This window comes from Pomacea canaliculata, linkage group LG8 (assembly GCF_003073045.1).
Source record: "Pomacea canaliculata isolate SZHN2017 linkage group LG8, ASM307304v1, whole genome shotgun sequence".
NCBI classification, from domain to species: Eukaryota; Metazoa; Mollusca; class Gastropoda; order Architaenioglossa; family Ampullariidae; genus Pomacea; species Pomacea canaliculata.
This window is the reverse complement of record NC_037597.1, coordinates 17,637,944-17,662,284: the sequence shown is the minus strand read 5'-3', so window position 1 is coordinate 17,662,284 and position 24,341 is coordinate 17,637,944. Positions and strand designations below refer to the sequence as shown.

The 24,341-nt window shown below is 36.7% G+C and overlaps 2 protein-coding genes across 2 annotated transcripts; one reads left to right on the top strand and one right to left on the bottom strand.

Annotated features, from left to right (window-relative positions):
* The first annotated feature begins 58 nt into the window (after nucleotides 1-58).
* Nucleotides 59-16,305, top strand: LOC112569843 (N-terminal kinase-like protein). Its single transcript, XM_025247866.1, has 20 exons — nucleotides 59-276; nucleotides 397-456; nucleotides 1,607-1,687; nucleotides 2,430-2,546; nucleotides 2,825-3,048; nucleotides 3,382-3,472; nucleotides 3,903-4,058; nucleotides 7,240-7,398; nucleotides 7,602-7,709; nucleotides 8,438-8,551; nucleotides 8,910-9,002; nucleotides 9,258-9,320; nucleotides 9,571-9,759; nucleotides 9,931-10,006; nucleotides 10,127-10,261; nucleotides 10,710-10,885; nucleotides 11,259-11,378; nucleotides 12,475-12,645; nucleotides 13,273-13,453; nucleotides 13,810-16,305. The coding sequence occupies exons 1-20, from the start codon at nucleotides 163-165 to the stop codon at nucleotides 13,938-13,940; spliced, it is 2,559 nt and encodes an 852-aa protein (XP_025103651.1). The 5' UTR covers nucleotides 59-162; the 3' UTR covers nucleotides 13,941-16,305.
* A 154-nt stretch (nucleotides 16,306-16,459) lies between these two features.
* On the bottom strand, nucleotides 16,460-20,660 carry LOC112569846 (39S ribosomal protein L11, mitochondrial-like). The gene is made up of 4 exons (XM_025247873.1): nucleotides 20,495-20,660; nucleotides 18,354-18,449; nucleotides 17,967-18,060; nucleotides 16,460-16,916 (listed from the first exon to the last, which is right to left on the bottom strand). The coding sequence occupies exons 1-4, from the start codon at nucleotides 20,633-20,635 to the stop codon at nucleotides 16,654-16,656; spliced, it is 594 nt and encodes a 197-aa protein (XP_025103658.1). The 5' UTR covers nucleotides 20,636-20,660; the 3' UTR covers nucleotides 16,460-16,653.
* Between the last annotated feature and the right edge of the window lie 3,681 nt (nucleotides 20,661-24,341).

Sequence of the window (24,341 nt, the reverse complement as noted above, 5' to 3'; positions counted from 1 at the left end):
CTATGTAAATGTAATTTTTAAAAAGACGAATTATATTTTGCAACAGCCAAAAATTAGTCTAGCATCTTCCGTTGTATACATGCGTTTGACACGAAAGCTGAGTTTACGTCAGTGTCTGCTGGTTGTCTTGTTTTCAAAAGTTGATTATCGAAGATTCCAAATATGTGGGGCCTCTTCAGTAGAGATCCCATAAAAGATTTTAATTATGACATCGGAGAAAAAATTCTTGGTTTGGAAGACAAATCTTTGTGGACACTATACAACGGGAAAAAGAAGGTACTGTGATGAATATTTCTACAGTGCTTTCGTTTCTACGCTTTTCCATTCTTCTTATTACAGATGACTAGTTGTATGGATGTTCTTGTGAATAATGAATTTTTTTTGTTGTCATTTTAGGGATCGGGTGAAGCCGTTTCCATCTTCGCTTTCGAAGTTAAAGGAGCCAATGAATCTCTGGTAGTAATAGAATTCTTTTTTGCAGACGACTGTTTTGTTTTCTTTTTTTCTGTAAAGAAAATACTTGGTGAAACACTACACATTTTTAATAAATATTTATTTAAAATACCACTTTCAAAATGAAAATTCTTCGTTATTACTTATCGTGGATGCACACGTCATTTGTCCTATCAGCCCTCACTTTGACACTGATTTGAGTTAAGGTGGTGAGGGGTGGGGTCATCTAGACCATTTCGTGTCATTTCAAAGTCGACTAAGTAAAATGACCACAGTTAAATTGACTAGGCCACTGCTAAAAGCTGATTTGATTATTAGAGACAGACTTTGCTAGTTAAGTCTTGAAGTCTGTAATTTTCTGTTACATGCATACAATCATCTGTTGATTGGTGCAATTGATGACACTGGTGCTTGTCATAGGGAGTGGGGGGGGGGGACATTGTATAAATTCAGTAGCTGACAAAGCTCACCTCTTGGCTTGTCTTGAAGGACAATCAGCAGGTCCCGCATGGACCAACCAGTCTTTTCCTTCACGTTTGCCATCCAGTTCTTCCTCTGTCCACCTTAGCGTCAGGCATTTTTCCCTCCAAGGCACCATAAAACACATCTTTAGACAGTGTACTGTGCCAGGTCACATGGCTGAACTAGATGAGCTTGCATTACTTCAATTTGTAAGAAGTGGTTCCTGATGTGGGCGGTGACTATGCTCTGTACAAAGTTATAGGTTCATCTGACTCTAGGTCAAGATTGATGGGGTTTTGGGCTGAAGTTACTTGCTGCCTGAGAAACATATCACTGACATTGGTCACTATTTCTTCTGATCCTGCTTGAAGTTATAAACAAATTGAAGCTGTATTAAACTATCTGAAAATCACCTGGTTAGGCTTAAAAGTAGCTGGGTATGTATGTGGAAAAAATTAACTGTCTTGAATATGAATGTTTCTTGATTTGTAATGATTAGTGATCAGTTCAAATAAAAAGGCAGCCCTGTGCTCGTCAAGGGAGCAACAAGGAATAAACAAACTAACTAAACTCAACTAAAAAGGTCACTGGATAACTACAGTCATGTAAGGATTTGATGCATGACTAAAACAGGCTATGTTGTAAATCTAAGCATGGGAAGAATCATCATAAAACTTAATTGTTTAAACAGGTACAAACTGCCAAAGGAGCTACCAAGAGACTGAAGACATTAAGGCACCCAAATGTGGTGACCTTTCTTGATAGTGTGGAGGTAGGTGTGTTATTAAATATCATACTTTGCTCACCAATTAGTTCATGGGATAAATTTGTTCTTCTCTGGTGCCAGTGTTTGGTTTTTTGGCAACTTTCTCTTCAAACTGTGACTAATTATGAAGTTCAAAATTAACCTATTTGAACTCACCAGAGTCATGCCTCTTCAGCACAGATCTTTTTCTCTAGACACATGGATTTTTATCCTAAAACTTATTTTTGTTTTTCAACATACATACGAGTAAACTTCATATTTTCTTAGCTAAATTTGCTTCAAGCTTCTTTTTGTAACAACTAAATATCCAGGAAGGTTAGTAAATGGGATAAAAAAAATGGGTGTCATGAAATAGGCTACCACATCAAGATGGGTCATATCACCACAGATCTTACTAAATGCCAGTTTATATGTGAAAATAATACAAGTGGAATAATACAAAGAATTTAAACATGGTGATAAACACATTCATAAAGGTTGAGCAAATTTTTGCGCTGAGAATCAACATGGTTTTGGAGTAATTTTTAGTTCAGAGTACTTGAATTTGGTAACTACACCAGTCTCTTTGCCTCTCTCTTTTTCTCATACAGTCTCTTCTTGTTGCTCTTTCTCTCTCACACACACACACATATATCACATTAATGTGCTTATTTGCAGCAACCTTTCTTTTAATAAACTGTAGTAACATTAGGACTTGCTGGAGGGTATTTGCATGTTTTTTCCTGTTCAACTTTTGTTTGTTTTCCAGACAGATAAGGTGATATATCTAGCTACAGAGCCAATTACACCACTAGAGATATATCTTCAAAACAACAGTGAAAGTCATAATGAGCTAGCAATATCATGGGGACTACATCAGATTGTGGTATGTCAATATAAACGTTTAAGTTTCGGGTGTATAAAAAATATGTTTTGCGATTACAGATTCTTTCAGTTAATTTTTATCTATATCACATGTATTATAGAAGTCGCACAGATATGCAGGTTAGAAATTGTGCTCAGGTTATTTATGATTTAACTGGCATGCATACATAATAAAGATATATCATTATAAGATGATCACATTTGTATTTGAAATATTTTCTCTTTTGCTTTTTACTTATCCCACAAATGTGTTGTAAAGGATATTATTTTTTGTAACAGAAAGGATTAGCATTCCTGGTGAATGACTGCAACTTGATCCACAACAATGTGTGCATGGCCTCCATCTTTGTTGATGCAGCGGGAGAGTGGAAGTTAGGGGGTGTGGACTACATGTACCCTGCACAGGGCCCTGATAGTGTGCCTCCAACAAAAATACTTCCGTCTTTACAAAAGTATGACCCTCCAGAAAAGACAGAAGGAAAGAAAATCCAGGGCAACAAGTGGTCAGTGAATTAGAATGCAGACAGATAAGACAAGCTTTCTTAAAGTATGCATGTGGCATAATGCACTTGAGGAATCTATATATCATGCTTTAAAGCAAGCATCCATTTAACATCCTTAAAGTTTGAAGACTTATGGTTTCTTCTTGCTTAGATTTAACTTAAACTGCCTTTAAATTCTTTCTCAGATTTGTTATTTTATAAGGTAAACAATATATCTGTTTTGCTTTATATATTTTAACTCTTCAACATTACATAAAATACATAACTTGGCCTTTCTGGTTTTGGTGTGATTTGATCAGCCACAATCTAATAAATATGTTAACATTTTTATAGGGCATCAGATATGTGGGGACTTGGTTGTCTTATATGGGAAGTTTTCAATGGAACATTGCCACGAACGTCGTCACTTAAGAGTCTTGGCATGGTGAGGGTTACTTCATACTATTTATGAATTATTGCCTATGTCTAGGCTTTGTCGCTGAAATTGTAGAGTAATTTATAAAATTTGTGAAAGTTTATTCACTATTAACATTTGCTGCACCAGGCAGCAGGATTGTGGTTGCTGCCTAATAAATTTTATTTATCTTGAGGATAGTGGAGTTTGTAATATAAAAATCTAACACTTGCATAAGTGTTGTTGGAAGATTCTTCAGTTATGTCAGAGAAATCCAATAAAGCAGAGTGTGCTATATTTGTCTATGTGTGTGTATATACTAATCCCATGTTTTGTCTGACCCTAACAAAAGTTTGCTTGAGTGCTCCCTTTTCCAAAGAAGGTCATACATTATTTTTGGTCAATGGCTATTCCCCTGTGAATCATCATTTAGTGATAAAGACTTGTATTTTGGAAACAGATTCCAAAAAACCTTATATCAAACTACTGTGAGCTAGTCAGTGCCAACCCCAAATCACGACCAAATCCAGGAAATCTTCTTGAAGAGTGCAGGAAGAAGGGTGGCTTCATGAATAATTCTTTTGTTGAGACCATGCTTTTCTTGGAAGAAATTCAGGTAAAGAGATTTTTTAATGAAAATTTTGCCTTAGGAACTCTGGATTACACATGTGATAACATTCTGTGAGAATACAATGAAATTATTAGTGTAATTATTAGTGATTACTGATGATTTTGAATGATTTCAAAACAATATTGTTGTGCTCATTACTTTTTTGTTTGTTTGTTTGTTTGGTTTTTTTGTCAAACTTGCAGAATATTTTTTCATTAACTGAGCTAGACAACCTGTTAGGAGCTCAGGGGCTAAAACTGCTCTTTCGGCAAACAAATGGCTGCTTCTAGTCAGCGGGGTTAGCATTCCCAGTCGTGAGAGGCTTCACTGTACCAAGGTGCATCTGACTGCTAAATAAGGTTTTGTAAGAAGGAATTCAGCAGTCTTTTCTTTTGGTTCAAAGATATGTTACATTATCACTTTGCTGTCATCCTACCTGCCTACTGCGTGACTGCCTGCATTTTTCAGCTTACACCTGCTGTTCTTTTATTGACTATATAAACTTGTAGGATTTTTGTTCAAGCAGTCATCAAGCCAGATCTTCCACAAATTAGCACCCACTGTGCATGTCGTGCCACTCCTGTGAAATTTTCACTGGATGGTTAAAGATTAAATGGACTTAGGTTTAGAGGGACAAGCTGCCACAGGTAGGGATGCACTTGCAGTTTTGTTCTATTTCTCCTGTGTTTTTCAGCCTTCTATGGTTGTTTCAGAGCTGTCACTAACCTTATTTACTCCCTTCTGGGGACATTCAGGTTCACATTGTTTATCTCACAACAGAAGTGGGGAAAGGAGAAGATTGGTGTTTTATGGTGAGACAGCAACTAAGGCTATATAATAGCAGTCAGTCCTGTGAGCAGGAACAGGACAGGCCCTGTTGGTTGATTTCAACTACCTACAATTCCTAACAACAGATCAGTGCACCTTCTGACTGACACATCTTTTCAAGCAAAACAAAAAAATCAGCTGGGTTATGTTGATAATGGTTTGATACCTAAACCCTACTTATGATGATGATGATGATGATGATGATGATGATGAAGTTTTATAACGCGTTAGTATCCGCATCACAAAGATGCGCTCAATGCGCGGTGATCCCAGCAGCCACCAAACTGCAGGTCAAACCAGTGGCTATGCAAAATCTGGTGAGGACTTTGAGAAGTTAACTTTGTAGGTCTCATCTTCTGTGTCCTGCCTGTTCTTTCCTCTTCAGTTGGATCTTAGGCACCTTTCTTCACATATCCTTCTTGGTTGTCTGACATCATGAATGCTTATGAATAGTTGTCTTCATCATCATCTTGCCTGTTCAAGGTACAGATGCAGGTAGTGGCTACTAGCTGCTGGCCTTCCATTAGAATGTGACTCTAGTCAATGCTATGCATTCCGTTTGTGGCTTTCTGATTTTTCAGTGCATTCTGTCTCTGTAATCTGTCTGTTTGGTCAGCCCCATCTTGGCTGTACCACATTCCACGGCCTAAAATTGCTGTAGTCATGTTGGCTAGTCTAGAGGTGAGTCTATCTCCTGATAGTCATTTGTCATTTTCTTCTTTGTTGGGTCTTCTGGTAACAAAGAAATGAAACTTTCCTTGTAAATTCTCTTTCTTTAATACTTACCAGACAACCATTCCAGCCTTCCCCACACCTGCATAAGAGGGATTGGTGAAAAAAACTGCTGAGCTAATTGGTTGGTCAGTTGGTCGGTTGGTTGTTTTGGTGGGGAAGTTCTTCCATCTAGAGATGATTTTTACCTGCAAGAGGAGAAAACCACAGATTCTTAGAAAACCCCTGAGAGCTGGCCATGTGAACAGGTGTTATATACAGAGAATATCCTAAGGTGAAATCTGAAACCAGTGCTTCTCGCTGCAGTAGTGACAAGCATTTCAACTATAACACTATCAAGCACCCCCACAGACAGCTGACCTTATTCTTATCTTTTAGCTTATATAGCAATTGGGTGGATGCACCTGGTGCAGCAAAAGCTGTCACAACCAGGACTGTTTACTCATTCAAAACAGATGAAAAATAAAACAACTGAACACTAAAATAGTAGTGGTGGCATGAAGTACAATGTGTTCCAATATTTACATCTGTAGTACCTATAGTAAAGAAAACAATCATTGACTCTGTTTTATGATCTTTATGCTCTTTAACCTTTGAAAAGTGGTCTCCCTGACAGTGAGCTGGTACATGCCTGGTGTGCCGAGTACTCCACTAGTCAGGTGAGCAACTGTCCTCTAACAGCATAAAAGGTTAAACACAAGGCCAACAAACAGTTTTTTTCTACAAACACTCTGCCCAAAGAATGGGAAGGTCGTGATAGCTTTGATGTTGTGATATCTGATAAGTTTTGAAGAATGAGAATTTAGTCTTAGAATTTTATTTCTTCTTTGATTGTACCAGATGACATGACCATAAGAAAATAAATGTCAGGCAGAGGGAAGAAACAACCACTTGAAAAGGAAGGAAATGTCCTGTTGTGATTGGCCTCCACAGTGCCAGAGAAGCAGAATTCATTCTCAAAATTGTATTTTTGTTTTCTTATGTTACATTCAAATGAAAGACAGTAACTGTATGAAGTGGAAAGCTTCTCTCATGATTGTAGGTTACAGGTCAGAAATTAAACAAAAAAATATACACAATATATACAAACATAAAGTGTAAAGCAATTGAATATTTTATGGAGTATTCATTAGAAATAAAATATTACTATTGTCATTTTTGGCTGTTGGGAAATTGAATAACTGGCAACCATCTCAGACATGGCTCTTGACTGATTGGCTCATTACAGGTTTTCAAATATAACCAAAAGAGAAATAATTCGTAGTTTTAAAAAAATCTCTAAAGAAACCAAGACCTTATTTTCATATTCATTCATTTATTTTTGCACTGCGGAAGTGTTTTGGGACACTACCCAGTTTGCATAACAGTGTGCAAATCAGTCACTGTGGTTGTGTTTTCTTCTTCAGAAAAACCATGTAAGAAAAGAGTTAACCCCAACAGGGGTAGTAATAACTTTGATCAAAGAGCAGTTGTAGCCTCTAATCTCCTCATAGTCAAACCATCTAATAAGTATTGTAGAAAAATATTGGGTGAAAGTTCAGGATCTTTTGTAATTAGTAATTTTCTTCAGATTTCAGCTTATGTCAGTTTGATACAAATACAACAAATTTATTTTCTTTTTTAATAGATCAAAGACCAGTCAGAAAAAAATAAATTTTTGGCGGGTCTTACACCATCACTGGATTCGTTCCCACCTCAGATGTGTCGTAATAAGATCTTGCCACAGCTGCTCAATGCATTTGAGTATGGAAATGCTGGGTCATCAGTTCTTCCTTCCATGCTTAAGGTAGATCACAGCTTTCTGGTCATGTTAGAAGAATTTACTCTCTATGCTCAATATTTTGGTATTTTCATTAAATAATATTTTTATTTATTTATTTTCTGGGCATAGTACTATGTTTTAGTTCATCAATTAAGGTGTAAAGCTTAATTTTTCTTAATCTTTTAAGACTATCAATAAGTTGTGCATTGATAATCCTTTATTTTCAGATTGGGAAACACCTTGACAAAGACGAATATCAACGTAAAATTGTCCCCTGTGTTGTCAAGCTCTTTTCCTCAACCGACAGGTCTACCCGTGTCAGCTTGCTCCAGCAGGTCTGGTTTGTAGTCTGTTTCATTGCAGCACAGTCCTTTCAGATCAGGCCAATTTTAAATGGTCCATCTTTTTGGAAATGCACCCTTGTTTTGTGGCATCACACTAGAGAAAAAGAGTTAAGCGGGAGATGCATTCCTAAGCATGACCCAGTCAAAAGTTCTGTGAGCCAATAATCTTCTTAATAATCTTACCATTACATTCTCTGCCCCCACCCCCACCTACCGAAAAATGGAGCAAAAATTGTTGCTGTCATATGGTAATGGAACATTACCTGAAGCAATACTCAAGCTGAGGTTACACCCAATAATACTTGAGGTTAGCACTGATTTTTCTTTTAGGCAAAAACACATCTTTAAATTTATGTTTGCAAGCATAAAAAGCATATTGATCTTTTCTTTATATAAAATGTTGAAGAAGAGAATTCTAGACGACAAAAGCATTCAAAATGATTAGTCTCTTGTGTGCTGCTTTTAGTCTTGGATGCAGCTTGTTTTACTAAAGATGTAGCTGTGGTTTGGACTTCAATTGAAGATATTGATTGATGTGTTGCTTTTAAGGTACTTTGTATTTAAGTGAAATGAACGATCATTGAAACCCTTAAAGAACCTTAAGCACAGTACTAGGCTGTGATGTGTTATTTTAGTTTGTTTACAGTTTCCAAGCATTGGCAGCTTTGAGAGCACAAAGTTGTTTACTATATGTTTTGTGCTTTGTTTGCTGGTATCAGATTGAGTTTTTTGTGGAGCATTTGTCCAGCGCGGTGGTAAATGACCAAATCTTCCCTCATATACTCGGTGGCTTCATGGACACAAATCCTATGGTCCGAGAATCAACAGTAAAGGTATTGATATAATTTGTTGTTTGAAGAGGGAAATTCTAGAAACATATTCATCACCATTTATTAGTATTGTTACAGTGAATAGGAAGATCAGATAGTTTAAAGGTTTTGTAATCTGAACTGGTTTATTATGATTCTGAACCCTGATACAAAACTCTGAGAAGCTGGCATCAGAATGACCTCCTTTGCCAATGTCAGTGTCAGGGATGCAAAAATATCATTTTCTTTCTTCCTTCCCTCTTCTTCACCTCAAATGATGTCCCTTTGACAGGTTGTCAGCATTGTGCAGTTCTAATCCAGTCTATTCAGTTTAAATTATTTATTTATAAATAAATATGAAGGCTAATTCTGAATTTTCTAGGCCATGCTACACCTTGCCTGCAAATTAAATTATAAAAATCTCAATGAAGAACTCATGAAACACTTCGCTCGGCTTCAGGCAAAAGATGACCAGGTTAGTAATATTTTAGTTACATAATCAGTTTTTCTTTGGCATATGATTCTATTGTATAATTGATCATGTTTTAGCAACCACTGCTAAAAAATAGAAGTGAATAAAGCAAATTTATGCTTTTATTTTATATAGAGTTACCTGATTTATTTTCAAAAGAAGTACTTTTGAAGTGTTCCAGAAGAGTGGAGGCATTAGCATGTGTTATTGATTTAGTAATAATAAATGAAAAGATTATTTTAAAATTATTTTCATCAGGGTGGCATCAGAACGAATACGACTGTATGCCTAGGAAAAATTGCCTGTAACTTATATCCAAGTGTAAGTGTACAATTTCTTTATCATCATTACTTATTTTATTTTTGCTTGAACACTTATCAGCATCCATAAATGATTGAGTATTCATTGTATCCTGTGGAATTTAGAACAGCAGTATTTTGTGTTCAAGTAATTTATTGAATTTTTTATAATTTTAATTTTGCTTTGCTAAATTTATTACAATAAGAAAATGTTAATGCTTAGCAGGAAGCAAAATCTTAAGATAGTTCTTCCTCTATAAATTTTGTCACAGATACGACAAAAAATATTGATTTCTGCATTCCTTCGAGCACTCAAAGATCCTTTCCCTCCAGCAAGACAGGCTGGTATCTTGGCAATGGCAGCAACACAGAACTATTATCACATGGCAGAAGTAGCCAATCGTCTTCTTCCTGCTTTGTGTACCATGACACGAGATGTAGAAAAGACAGTTAGAGATCAGGTAATGCCAGGCTTCAAGCTTTATGATTTTGGAAAGCTCTTATAACATTGATAAGTGCTGTATCTCACAGGTTTGCTTGGTAAAAAGCAAATGTAATATGCATTTATTAAACTGTTAATCTATAAATAATCTGAAAAATCTAAATGATGATGTTTGTTTTTTTTCCCCCAGGCCTTTAGAGCTATAAAAGGATTTTTGGATAAACTAGAAAAGCTGTCTGAGAATCCAGAGTTACTGGAAGAAATGGGTAGGTATTTCATCTCACTTTCAAACAACAGTATTAGTCTGTCTTACTTATGAGTAGACTAGAAGAAAATTGGTATTTGCTATGTCTGCTTACCTACTGTTTTTCTGGAATCTTGTGCAGAGCATGAGGTAATGGCAGGAGGAAGTGCCTCTGCTATGTTGGCATCGGGCTGGGCAGGCTGGGCTGTGTCAGGAATGACATCTCTCACATCCAAAATCTACAGTGCTACAAAGCCAAGACCCTCTTCAGTGCACAGTGAGTGTTGCATGTTGTTTTGTAGATGTGGTATAGTGGCTAAAACTGCCTGGCACCATAGCACTGATAATTGGGTGTTGTGGGCTTGATCTTGTGTCTGAAACATCTCTCTGTGGATGTAACACCTGGTCACAGGCCGACTGTCACTGTTTTTCTCCATGTACTCCAGTTTTCTTCACATTTCCTGTATGCATGCACATGAATATTATAAATATTTTATTTACATGTATATATAAAGGGATAGAAAGTTTAGAAATCAAAGTGACATTTCATTCTGAAACATTATATTTGACATATTTCACATATTTAGAATGCTAATTTCAATGATGTAGAAAAATTTTAATGAATACAAAGCTGTAGTTTATTTTAGGAACTAAACAGAAAACTTAGAGTTAAAAAAATTTTCAAAATTCTGAAAGAATTTTAATGATTGATTTTTTTTTTAAAGGTGCAGATATAAAACCGAACACAGATGTAATGCAGCAGAAAAAACAAGATGCCAGTGACATTAAGACACCGTCATCAACAGGTGGTACAGGGAAAGACCGACTGCACACAGTACAAGATGATGAACCAGCAGAGCAATCTGGAGGCTGGGACGAAGAAGGGTGGGGTGACATAGAGGTGAGAAGATGAGTGAAAAGATAAGTAAAACAACAAAAGGTCAGAATAATATGAAGCTTTTAATGCTGGGCTGGCCAAAAAATCAAAACAAGTAGAAACAGTTTACAGCAAAATGTCATATTGAAGAAACTTTTCTTAGTTGATTCAACCCTTAATGATGGAAGTCAAGATTGTGTGGAAGCTCACAACGTGAAACAGAGACAAGTGGTCATATTTAGATGAAGAGACTATAGTTGATTGTAGCAAAGGACACATGCAGGATTATTTATGATATGCACTTTTATATCTTTGGAGTACTTTTTTTTATATCATTATAAAAAATTTTGATGTTCTTTGATGTGAAAAAAAATTTTTAATTCATTTTTATGAACAGGAAGTGCAGCCTGATCCAACTTCAAAGATATCAAATGCCAGAACTTCAGGTACGACTGATGTTGATGGATGGGATGATGATGACAACTGGGGAAGCATTGATGATACTGGCATGGAGAATGTAAGACCACATAGCTTAATCATGCATGTGGTGCCATCTATAAATTAGTATTGCATAAAATTTCCATCATATGTAATGAAGCACGACAGCGAAAAGTTGCCATGTTACACAGTGGCGCTCAAACTGCTCAGTGCTCAAACATTTCGGTCCTCAACTAATATTTTCTTGCACGGTTCTTGACCATCATGCTAAAACCTTCATGAGATGTCACAATTAGCTGTAAAGACCTGTTCTGCTGTGTTCTCAATCTAGGTTTGTTTGTTTTGTTGGGTTGTTTTTTTTTTGAGGGGGAGAGGGGAATATTTATACATATACATATATACTTATCCCATACAGTCATCATGGCACCCAAAGAGCAATTACTAAAAGTGAAGGAAAGACCAAAACGGTAAGAAGAACAACTGAATTAGAAAAAAATATTATTGCCAGGTATGAGAGTGGCATGTATCTGAATTAGCCATTCAGTATGGTATGGTTATGTAAACTTGTAAAGGATATCAACAATACTGAAACATAAAGTGACGATCAAAACAGCTATAGTAGTGAAAGCAGTAGCAAAACAAAAGTCTCAAGTAACGGAAGAAATGGAGAAGTTGTTATTGGTGTGGATAAATAAAAAATGATATCCAGAAACAAACCATCTTTTTACATGTGCTACACTCTACAATATTATCAATAGTAGAAGGTAGTTAGCTATTGGTGGGCACCAGAGCCAATTAAAATACATTTACATTGTTTCTTATAGAAAAAATGTGCTCAGCACTTGACCAGTCTTTCAGAACCAACCATGCTTGTGAGTTGAGGTACCACTATACTCAAATATGAACATAGGCCCATGAAGATATTTTGGAAAACATTCCTTTATTGACACATAAATGCTTTGCTGGGACTGTTCAGTGACAAGGATTACAATTTAATCACATCAAAGGAGTTGCCAAAATTTTATATTGCAATATTTAAAAAATATTTTTGTTCAAAGTCCTGCTTTCTTCCTTTTTCTCACCTGTAAATTACTCACAGTGCTGATATAAGGAAAACTGCTACCTGCAGAGTGCATTGTCAGTTGCATTGTATCATTGTATCTTTTTTCCCGAAGAACAAATATCCAAGCACATCAGCTTCAAAGAAATCTACAGGACCTAGTGAAGACAGCTGGGGAGATGAGTTTGCACCTGTGGAAGGTGGGCTGGCTACAGCAAGTCAGTACAACTGGGGAGGCGGTGACAAGGAGGAGGAGTTTTTCTCATCCTTAATCACAACCAACAAGGTAAGTCTTCTCTCTTCTTATCATCAGCAAGTCATTCTTTCTTCCCATTTGTCCTTCCCATGAGCTGTGAGAAATGGGCACAGCAGCTGACAAAGCTCATCACTTAGGTCTGTCTTGAGTAAGCTTGTCCTACATAGTATGGTCAGACCCAGGGCTTCTGCTAAGGCTAAATTCTTTGGGGTCCCAGGGACCCCTTCTTCAGAATTTTAAGGGGTCCCTGTTCTTCGCCCAAATTTGAATGGGACCCCATTGACGAAAATTGAAGGGGTCCTCCGAACTTTTAATGCGTACTGTACGCAATTTTTTGCGTAAGCAGAAGCCCTGAGACCATTGTTATATGTTTGTCAACCAGTTTTTAGTGTTTCCACCTTGGGTTGGCATCAACAGCCTTCCAGTATCTTAGTATTGTGCAGGGTCACATGGTAAAACTAGACCAGCTTGTACCACTTTTCTTTTGCCAAAAGAGTTTCTTGGTAGCCCATCATTTGCTCCATACATACTTGTTGGTTTCATGGTCCATGCAGGACATTCAGAGCGATTTCCTGAGGCACTTGGTCTCGATTGTCTGGATGTTTTTATCAGCAAAAAAGTAATTCACGTTGTTTAAATATTAAAATGGCATTTTAGGTATCCGCTCAGTCCAGTTCAGCTCGGGCAGCTGCACTCCGTGAGAGCCCTGCTAGATCAACATTTAAGTCCTCGTCTAAACCAGAGGAAGCAGAAGAAAAACCAATCAGTAACATGTCAGGAGGCTGGGAAGATGCTGGCGGTGGATGGGATGCAGAAGACTGGGTTACTGCCTCTGTGGGTGGGTGTGACAGCTGCATAGTTTACATGTAGTGCTCCCTCCCACTTTATAATAATTTTTTCTTAAACTCTTTTTTTGAGAAAGTTTTTATATTTGTTCAACATGTTTCTTGATATAGCCTCTGGTTCTGAAAATAACATTCTTGGTTCTTCTGTCCCTTCATTCTGGTTTGAAACTAGGAGACATGTTTACTTACACAGATTGTTTTAATTATTGAGGAGCCTTTCAATATCTCAATGTGGCTCAGCAGATGAGTTAGATGGCTTGCTTTAATCATAGGCCTCAACTAGTGCGGCTTTTAGGCATCCTTCCATCTGTTTCTGGTGATAGGTATGCTCCTATTTCTGATTTTACAGAAGATTCTGAGGCTGAAAGGAAGAAGCGTGACCGAGAAGAAAAGCGATTGCAAAGACAAAAAGAGATGCAAGAAAAACGTGAAGCCCGCAAGGGAGGAGGAGCTATGAAGCTTGGTGCTAAAAAATTGTGAAATTAAGACAAGTGTAAAATATTCTGGTGAAAGTGTGACAGATTAAGAGTGTATGTGTGCTTGTATGTGAGAGGGAGAGAGATGTTTGAAGATAATATGCATGTGTGCATATACATTTGTTTGATTTCAGGCCCTTGAAGACAATTATTATATAGTTCTGTCAGTTATTTATGCTGATTGTGTGACTAAAAGGACTGTAATATTTTATTATAATGTAAAGACAAATCACCCTTATACTGTACTAAATTTACACATCAGTATGTTTAATCATGTAGGTAATTTGTCCAGCACTTGCATTAATTGGTTCATTTGTTTTTAACAAAAATGATAAGTACAGAGAAGCAGTTCTGATATGCCAATCATGCCTTTTATTTTAAAATAATTTACTTATAAATAAAAGTGGTTGCTCTGTTTGAGTCACTTTAATTTATGGTTTTGTTTTATAATGGTTAAATCAGCTTTATGATTCTTGTGACTTGAAAGAACCTTATGTTGAGCATTTAGGTGTGAACTGCTATAACTATATTTATTTACAAATATACTAAATACCTTCATATAAGTGTTCTGTGAGTTGCTGTCAAGTTATAATAAAGCAGATTTTTATAGAACATTTCCCCGTATTACAGAAGGCTTAATGCACAAAGAACAACAAAAATGTAAATATAGATGGTAAGTGCACAAAGCACACATTCAGACAAATAGAAAATATACAGATATATTAACAGTCATGAATACAAGGCAGAAAATGCAGCACCCGGTAGTTTAGTGGTTAAAACACTTGCTTATCACCATTATAGAGAGAAGCTCGGGGTTCAAATGTGGTCTTTGGGCCACTCTTTGTATGTGACACCTATTGCCACAATTGGCAGTCAGGGGTTTTCTCCCCCTTTCCCCTTCTCTCTCTCTGCATAATGATTGACTGTCTTGGGTTCAGATCTCTTCTTGGGCAAGTTCATTCTCTGGATATGGCATCTGTTTACACGGCTGGCTGCTTTGCCATGATATAGCCTTAGATGATGGCTCAGTGTAAAACACCAATTCCCACTTTCCTTCCTAGTGCAAAATCAGCTTTAGGTGGAAGTTCTTTCCCACCAAAACAATCAACCAATACCAGGGCAGAAAAAAAAGCTGTACACTTCAAACATGCCACAACAAAATAATCAATTAAGGACTGTCATCATAGGAAGGCAAAAAGAGTGTTTGCAGGTGTGTAGAATAATTCAAAGGGTACATTTTGCAGCAGATGAGGCCAAAGAGCAGTTGAACACTCAAAAGTGTAAGCTTTAATGCATATTTACACAGCAGCAGTAATGAAATTGACAGTAAGGAACATAGTTGTCCATTTTTTGTTGTGTACATTAACATGACTAGCACAGAAATGGCATCAATGCAGAAGCAGTAAAGAAAACAAAGCAGGAGACAGGATTGTAGATATCAGAGGCTCAGTCTATGCTGTTAACTCGCATAGATTCAGAATGTATTGAGAGTGGAGTGTATTGTTAAAGAATAATGTCCTGTTGCTTTCAAATACTTGTAGTTTTCATGCACAAAAACTGTTTTTGACAATTTTTGTTACTATTTTTTATATTATGTGGGTAAAATATGCTGACCTTACAATGACTTGTGTTGATGCAGGACCTCAAAATGATTCCATAGAAGTACCATGTTCAAAGTTTACATTCTGTGTGTTAGTATTAGGTTGATGGAAGATTATCCTTTAATTTCATAGTTCAAAGATATTGCAGAGAAAACCCTAGTGCATTTCTAGACATTTATCATGAACTGTTTGGTACGAATGAATGTGAACTACACGTTCTGAGACTGCATGCATTTTAAGAATGCTGTCTTCCATATACAGCTCATTGCATTCTGTTTATTTCAAGGGCAGTATTTGTGATCTACTGAAATCAAACAGGCAAAGACATCAAATGAGTGTCTTAAAACCTGCAGGTATGCCTGTCACTAAGCAGGGTTTTTTAATATTTGTTTTGTAAAAAACTTTTTCCTTGACATTCTGTACCACATCATACACATCTTTCTTTTTCTGTGGAGATTTCGCCTGTTAATATAACAGACTTGTTCTGTGTTATGTGCAATATACATTTTAAAAATAGATTTTAGGATACGATATGACAGATATTTTAATACACATTTGGCTTTAAGTTCTAACGGGTTCTGGAGGTGAGATGGATTTGCTTAGCATACCTGTTAATAATGTCTGACAACCATATGCTAGAAAAATAGTTTGCAGTATTTGAATTCATGATTATCTTGCAGCAGTTTTCCTTTTTTTTTTTAATTTCCTATTATCTTATGGGCACATGCAATTGCCTGGATAATAAAATATTTCATGGGGAAAGCAAGAGTTCTGTTTTACGAAATGGAATGAGCAACAGCCAGAATGCTCCTTCATGTTCTTAAATTTTACAAGGTAGTGTGCAGTGGTATGAGAAGGAGAAGTGGATTCCATTTTCACAATTACTTCTGAAAACTGCTGGGGGAAAAAACTGAAACTCTGGTGTAATTCAAATACACATTTATTTCTGCTCTCTTAGAAACTAAGCCGAAAAATTGTTCGTTGAGCCACAAAACTTGCAGAAATAAACCCTCCAAATACAAAGCATTGAACTGCATCTTTTTGTGTGCCCTAATTTCTCTACACACACATAAATGGATCGATGGCTCACAAACATTCCATAACATCAAGATGATGTTACAACCTCAGCATCTTTGCTTGCCTAATTTCTTCTAGTTGTTGTTCTTGCTGTTTAACAATATCTTTCCTTTCTTCTAAGAACTGTCTATAAGAGTCTTCTTCTAGGCGAGGAACAACTTCAATGCCACAGGAGTGGGCTGCAGTTATGATGCTCTTGCACACATTCTGCAGTGACACATTCTCAAAAGTTGGATCCTTAGATTTGATGAGCGCTATCTCATAGACATGTTTCAAAGATACTTTTCCTGCAACCTCCTCACCTGCAATACAGATACATCAGATATGATCATATCTTTTTCCATAGCATTCATTCAAACTTTGTTGGTTCAAGTCAAAAGTTAACACATAAAAACATTTCCTGCAAATTCTTTACCTTCACGATACCAGAAATTTTAAAATGGGTGGGTGTGGGATTTAAGCACTGTTATATGCTACTCAGGTTAATGATGGTATACCTTTTCTATCTACATTTCTGAAAATGTTCTTCCTATTGTTTTTTTCTGTATCGTACATCAGAGAAGGAATTACTGTTTAATGCCAAGCCAGCAACTAAAGCTATATCACAGTAAGGCAGCCAGTCCTGTAAACAGATGCCTCATGCAGAGAAAGAACAGTGTGCCTAATAAAAGAGCTGAATTCTGGACAGCCAACCCTCACTGTATTGGTGACAATGTGCCACCAGACCGCCTTATCACACACCTGAGAATTTCAAAATGACAAAAATTGAAGAGGTGAAAAAAAAAATCCAATTTTTTGCACCTAAAATAAACCTCAAGTAGCAGAAAATGATAATCTCATAGCCTACTGGCTCCAATGGCACTGAACTGTAGGTGCTAGAGTATGGGTGGGTTTGAACTTTCACTTTTGGTGACTTCTCACATCTTTGATAAATCAGGTACCTACATGCTCAAGTAACTGGAGGAGTTTTCTATCAAAACCTTGAACAAATAACTACCCATTTGTAGATGAGTGTATTAATAATCAGGTTACCTTGTTTCTCCTAGGTGCTAGAAGCAGGAAATGGTTCTTTTGTTTTGTATAAATTAGCAGTGTTATGAAAAACTGTACTAATTTTATTTCAACATTGAAGTTTCATAGGCAAGTAACTTTTTTCTGTCCATTGCAATGTGATTTAAAATGTCATACAGTTTCTTAAAAGAGAAGGTTGGTTTTCTGAGAACTTCAATAGTCAAAGCCAGAAAACAGCGCTCTCCATACAAAGAATTTAGAGTTTTGTTAATTCTATTGAAAAAAGGACTGCAAGGTCATGATCTTGAACTTGAAATATAAGCATTTATCCTTTTTCTCACCTGGTTTCATTGCTCCCTTTTTTGTTCCTGCTGCTTGTAGAAGGAAGTATGTCATAGGTGGATTGTTTATTTGGATATCAAAACTCCTATCAGGCTGGAAAAAAATCAGATGAAAACAGATGCCTTTTATTGTGGAATTTTATCGTTGATTTATTCTTTAGTATAGCTGCATGCAGGCTTTCAATTACTTAAATTACTCATGCAGTTTTGTCTCCAAATAATGTAAATCGCAAAAATGGATACAGATTACCAAAAGTAGACATACTAAATCTGCATGTCACTATTGCAATCAAGCTTGATGTCTGCGTTAAAACACAAAACTGATTCAAATCAACCTGCCATGTATTTTATTAAAGAAACACCACTTCTTCATATTTTATAACTTACATTAACTTTAATCCTTGTAGGTAAGGGAATTCCAGGCTTGATATTACTTGTCTTTTCATTAAACTCCTTGCAAAATGCTGCAATCTGAATTTGTCTCTGCAACATGAGTTTTTAGAAAACAAATTGTTATCTCAAGGTGATGTAACACTAATATACTGGAAACCAGGGTTTGATATTCGTTATACAAGTTATAACCATTGTTTTAAGTTTCTTATTACAAAATTACTACTGAGGTATCAATTGACATGTTTAAACTAATTTTAATATTCTTCCTCTATTATCAGACTATTTCACAGTTGCAAAAAGTTCTGCACTTTGACATAGCATCATTGAGTCTCAGTGGGTCACTTGATGGGATATGGTGACAGATTTATGAATTACTGATGTGTTAAAAGGTGTGCCATTGCTCTTTCTTAATTTCTCAATAGTTACACCTAAAGTTGAATCAAGGACTTTTCTATATTTAACTGTGTTTCATGCCACAGCTAAATAAATGCCGAGCACAATTTCATTATAGGGTAACACACTGCATCATAGGCTGATGTTATTTTCACAGAGGGGAGAGTGGGCACAATCAATGTTTGAGAGGGGAGCAAGGTTGGGTAAGATGTGAAGTTGTGTGCCGTTCATGAAATGTGTGATAGGGATATTTTATTTTTTAACACCGGTTTATATTAATGTCCAGTATGGAGTTGTGTTTCATTAATGAACTGCCTTTAATGAATCACGTGATAGGGATATTTTAGGTTATTTTTTGCGCCAGTTAATGTTAGTGTCCAGCATGAGTTGTGTGCCGTTAACAAACTGCCTTTAAAGAACTGCATGATAGGGGTGGGGGTTTTTTTGGCATCATTTTATATTAGTGTTGGGCATTTATGGAGCGCCAAGAAGGAAATTTTCTATAATTGTCTCTCTCTAGTTATAGAATATGTTCAACAGCTATGCAATTCATTCTATAATTACAGAATCCATTCTGAAAGGACAGAATGAATTCTTTAGCTACTGAATGCATTCTATAGCTAGAGAGAGAAAATCTTGGTAAAAACCAAAATATTTCATTTATGTTATACTCTGAAGCTGCTATCCAATTCATTTTACACATACAATTCCATTTTGTAGTGACATAATGCATTCTAGTCATACAATTACTTCGAGAATGATTTCTGTAACTACAGAATTGAATAGCATAAGGAACGCGGCTGGCTCGTTTGCATTCCATTGTTGTTGACTTTGGCAAGGTCAACGATCAACCAATCAATGAAAGCCCTTGAAACATGGCTTTATGTTCTTATGTGTAGTTACACACTAAATAGAGCTTAAGACATCTTGCTGGAGAGTTGTCTGCTTTAACGTCAAAGAACAATCACACAAAAATGTCAGCCAACTCTGTGACTGAGACAGTTCGGACATAATATCTGGCTTTCAAGAACTGTCAGAGATGTTCTGAAGAACTGTCAGAGATGTTCTGGAAGAAGATTTTCTTCCACAACATGTGAGCATTTGATTTGTTTACATGGATGTTAATAGCACTGGTCAACTAGCTGGGAAATTTTTTTTTTTCTGTGGAGAAGGTGTGAGAGTTGTGCATGCTAAATGAAGTGCATGCTATGAGTGTATTCGAGGGAATGATGGTTGTGATCTTTTGAGAGGGGATGAACTAAATTAAAACAGTGCGAGGAATTGTGTCCAACATTCTGGAACTGCAATTGCTAATTATCGTGTTTGATGTACCGATATCATTGTTGGTTAGCTAACGATGATATCGAAGAGATGAAAGTGAGGAAGCCAGGCATTTTGGTCGCAGAACTGTTTTTCTACAAATGTGTAACGAATCCAGTGACCGTGCGTAACGCAATGCTATTAACATATATGAGGAAATATGTCAAATGCGCACATGTGGATGAAAATCTTCATCCAGAACGTCTCTGACCGCTTCACGGATGCAAGAAATTATCTCATCTATAGTAAGACCTTTCATTTTTAATTATTACTACATAATATGCACACAGACTTTATGCAAACTCTTAGGGTACACAAACTTACGAACATTAGCACATCATACATGAATATGGTAGAACCGTAGTCAAGTTTATAAACTAGAGTAGACCATGGGTCGTTCTTAAAGAAATATCAGCTTTTACCTGTCCAAGTTGTGGACCTAGTGGAGGAGCTGGTGCTGCCTGAGCAGCTGGTATGTACGTCTTTAGAAACGGAGAATGTTTGACTTTGTCAACGACTTTCTTGACTACTCGAGCACCTTGTCGTGCCCCCTTTATCGCCATAATGGGTCGTTTTCACTCACGTGATACACACGTTAGCAACGAGGCGCTGTCCGCCATCTTCCTTCCCTAACGCTTCGCGTTTCTTCAGCGGCTCTATATCGGCTTGTGTTACGACACCGCTAGCGTCTCTCGAGCACACCAGCGGAGTCGGACAATTGCGTGCTCTTTCACTCAAATAAACAAAACGATTTTGCCTATACGAGTCTGCCTATGTTTATTAATAAAATAAATAAATAAATAAATAAAAAACCCTATGAAAACACAGTCACTATAACAATGGCTCTTCCTTTCGTCAAACACATTTACCAAGTCCACCGAACTCCTTGCACACTATTAAAACTCACTGTCTTGGCAATGTCTCCTCTAACACAATCACACAAAATCTTGTATCTATTACTATTCAAACTCACTCTCTTGGCAATGGTTCTTCTAACACAATCACATATCTCCACTGAATCTTCTACACATTATGAAGCACACTGTCTTGGCAATGGCTCTTCTAGCACAATCACAAAAATCCACGATTAAAACTCACTGTCTTGGCAATCACTTCGACTAACACAACCTCCAAACTAAAATGTACTCGATCTCTTACACACTAGTGAGACACACTGTCTAGCAAATGGCTCTCTACTCTTAAACAAGCGTCCACCTCTCTCCGAATCCTTTTCTCTTCTCCCTATTAAACACACTGTCCGGCAGTGGCTTCTCCCTTCAATAAGAAACACAATCCTCTCCCTTCATTAAGTGTCCAGTTTCACCTCCTCTCACTCATTGCTTGCTACCCCAATCTCCAGTCACACCTTTTCTTTCTTTCTTCTTTAACATCAAACAAGAACTTTTGCACATTCAAATGCATATTTATTAATTCTTTTCAGAAAATTTTTGTGTCTGCTGACGGAACATAACTTAAAAAAAATCATTACAGGGTAAGAAGGAACATATCAAAATCCCAATCTAAATAACATCACTGATATGGATTACTAAGAAGAACTATTGGTTAGGTAATCTAAAATCCACAAAGAAGCTCTGGCATCAATATTGCTCTGAATTAGCTTCTGAGGAAGCAAACGGCATTTGCATTCAAATGACAATAACATTTGATTCAATTATACATGTTTGAGTATCCTGTTAATAAGCAAAAATTATTAACAATATTCTGTCAACAGCAAATATTTTGATCAACATCATACAAAGCATGACATCTCCAGCAAAGAACAAATTCTATATTGTTCACAGTTTCACATCAATTTACCAAGTAACTTATCTGATCAGTTGGATATCGTCATGCTATTATAAATAAAGTGCGAAAGAAAAAGAACTACAGTAAGGTAATTGTGCATTTATATCTGAGAATAACTTCTATGGTAATGTAAACATATACAGATTGCAAGCATGCATTCTGAAAATAAATGCTGATTTCAAACTAAAAAATTGCACTATAGCTACTCAATAGGCACTATGGATTTATGTAAATTTACAATGCAGCAACAAAGCCGAACTATTTTGTCTATGACTGGATTATCATCACCAGGCTTTGTTGCCATCAGGTCAATAGGCACTTTAGACTGCAAAATTCCAAACTTTCTGCGAACAAAGCCTATAACTCTCTCAACATGAATTCGTACAGAGGCTATTTTTCTCGAATTTTCAACTTGTAGTGGGTGAAGTTGCTTTTTCCCATGGGTAAAATCTGGAATTATTACTTTAGCTTGATAAAAAAGAACTTCATCTTCAATGTTGAAACCTCTGTCGGCCATAATTACATCTCCTGGTAACAAGTTGGACAACAAAGAAGTATTTTCAATGATGTGTTTGTCTGAAGCCCTGCCACCAAATGCATCTGAAATGTAGCTGATTGAACCTTGTGGTGCAATCCCAATCAGATATTTGGCAGAATGATATTTTTTATAGTTGGAATAAACTTGGATCTGATTGGTTTGGCCCGAGGGTTTCTGTGCTTCAAGTTCAAAACAGTCAACAATAACAGCAACTTTATCTTTAAAGTTTTCTCTAAAGCACATAGGCATAGACAGTTTCAGAGCTTCTCTTGAAGGCCAGTGCAACAAAAAAGACAACCGTGCTACAAGTACATCAAGAGTTCTATGAAAACTTTGCACAGTTGACACGGATACTTTCAGCTGATACCCTATATCCTGGAATTGGTAGTTCAGTCTGATCTTAATTAAACACAGCAAAAACTCTTGCTCTTTGGACAGTGACTGTGTTTGATTAGACATGTATGGCTCTACCGTTCTGAAAATAAGGTCCATTACTGCCAATTAAGGAAGTCCCGTGTAGAATGGAACTTTAGCTTCATCTTCAACATACACCTGTCTCTCATAAATAGAACAATGTTGTCTGTTTTTAACTGAATCAAGAAGTCTGGTCTCAGAGTCCTGCATGATTGCATCTATATTTAGTCCAGTCAAATCTGTTTGAGTGTTCTGATCATTTGAACATGAATCTTCTATGCCACCATGTAAACTTTCTTCGCAAGCACTTGAGCAACCAAAATCTGTTTGAGTGTTCTGATCATTTGAACATGAATCTTCTATGTCACCATGTAAACTTTCTTCGCAAGCACTTGAGCAACCAAAATCACTTTCACATAATTTTTCTTCCTGGCTTGCCTCACTGCTGATTGATTTTCGCTTCTTGCTTGCAGTATTTAGAGTAGGGACGGATGCATTACTTCTTTTGCGAGACACAAGCCTCAAATACCTGTTTTTCGAAGTCTCAGCTTCTGAGCAAGTACTTGATCGCTCATGTCCCAAGTGTAAAGTGGGAAGCCACGAAGGGCTATTCCGGAAATTCACATATGCTGGCTTTCCTAGACACAAGAATAAAACAACCCATGAATTACATCTTTGTGATATTAACTACCAAAAAAATAATAATAATCAGCACTGAAACAAAATAAACCAAGTACACGTCTAAAAAGAAAAATAATGGAGTAGAAATAACATTTTTTATCCTCTCTCTCTATAGCAATAGTTTATTAGTCGTGGTCATGCATAATGAAAGTCTTGTTTTGATGTTCACTCAAATCACGTGAACTGTCACCAACCTACAATGAAGAAAATATTTATCACATTGTGTACAACATGCAGAACAACGTTAAATACTTTAGCAATTTGGAAAGCGTCTGGTTTCTTACCGCCAACAAAGTGTTTCGAACAGATAACTATTTTGTTCCACTTCTCTTCTGTTGTAATATCCTCTCGGTAAAGCAGACGACGTCGTTCTTCTGTAAGTTTTCTTGTTTCGTCGCCTTGGTTCAAAATAATTTTGGGTATCTTATGAAAAGATACATCTAGAGGAACATTTCGTTTACTGCAGGGCTTGTTTCCGCATCCTTTTGTGCCGCAGACGACCATGATAACCGATCAGTTGCCAGCAAGCTTCAGTAACCACTGCTTTAAGAGGGGAGGAAAAATGGCCGCTGAAGCAGCTCGCAAAAACTGATGACGTCACGTGAAAACCACCCATTGTAATCACTTCCCCTGTGACCTTCTAAGGGAGACCACTGACACTGGTAGGGGGGGGGGGGAGACAGTTCTCTTATTTATGAACATGTAAAAATTGTATTTGTGTTATGGGAAAGGGCTTATCCCTTGGGCATAGGAAAGATTTAAAAGCTTTAAAGTTTCTCATTTTTGTTCATATCTCTGTTTCACCATCATCTCAAAATTTTGTTTTTAAA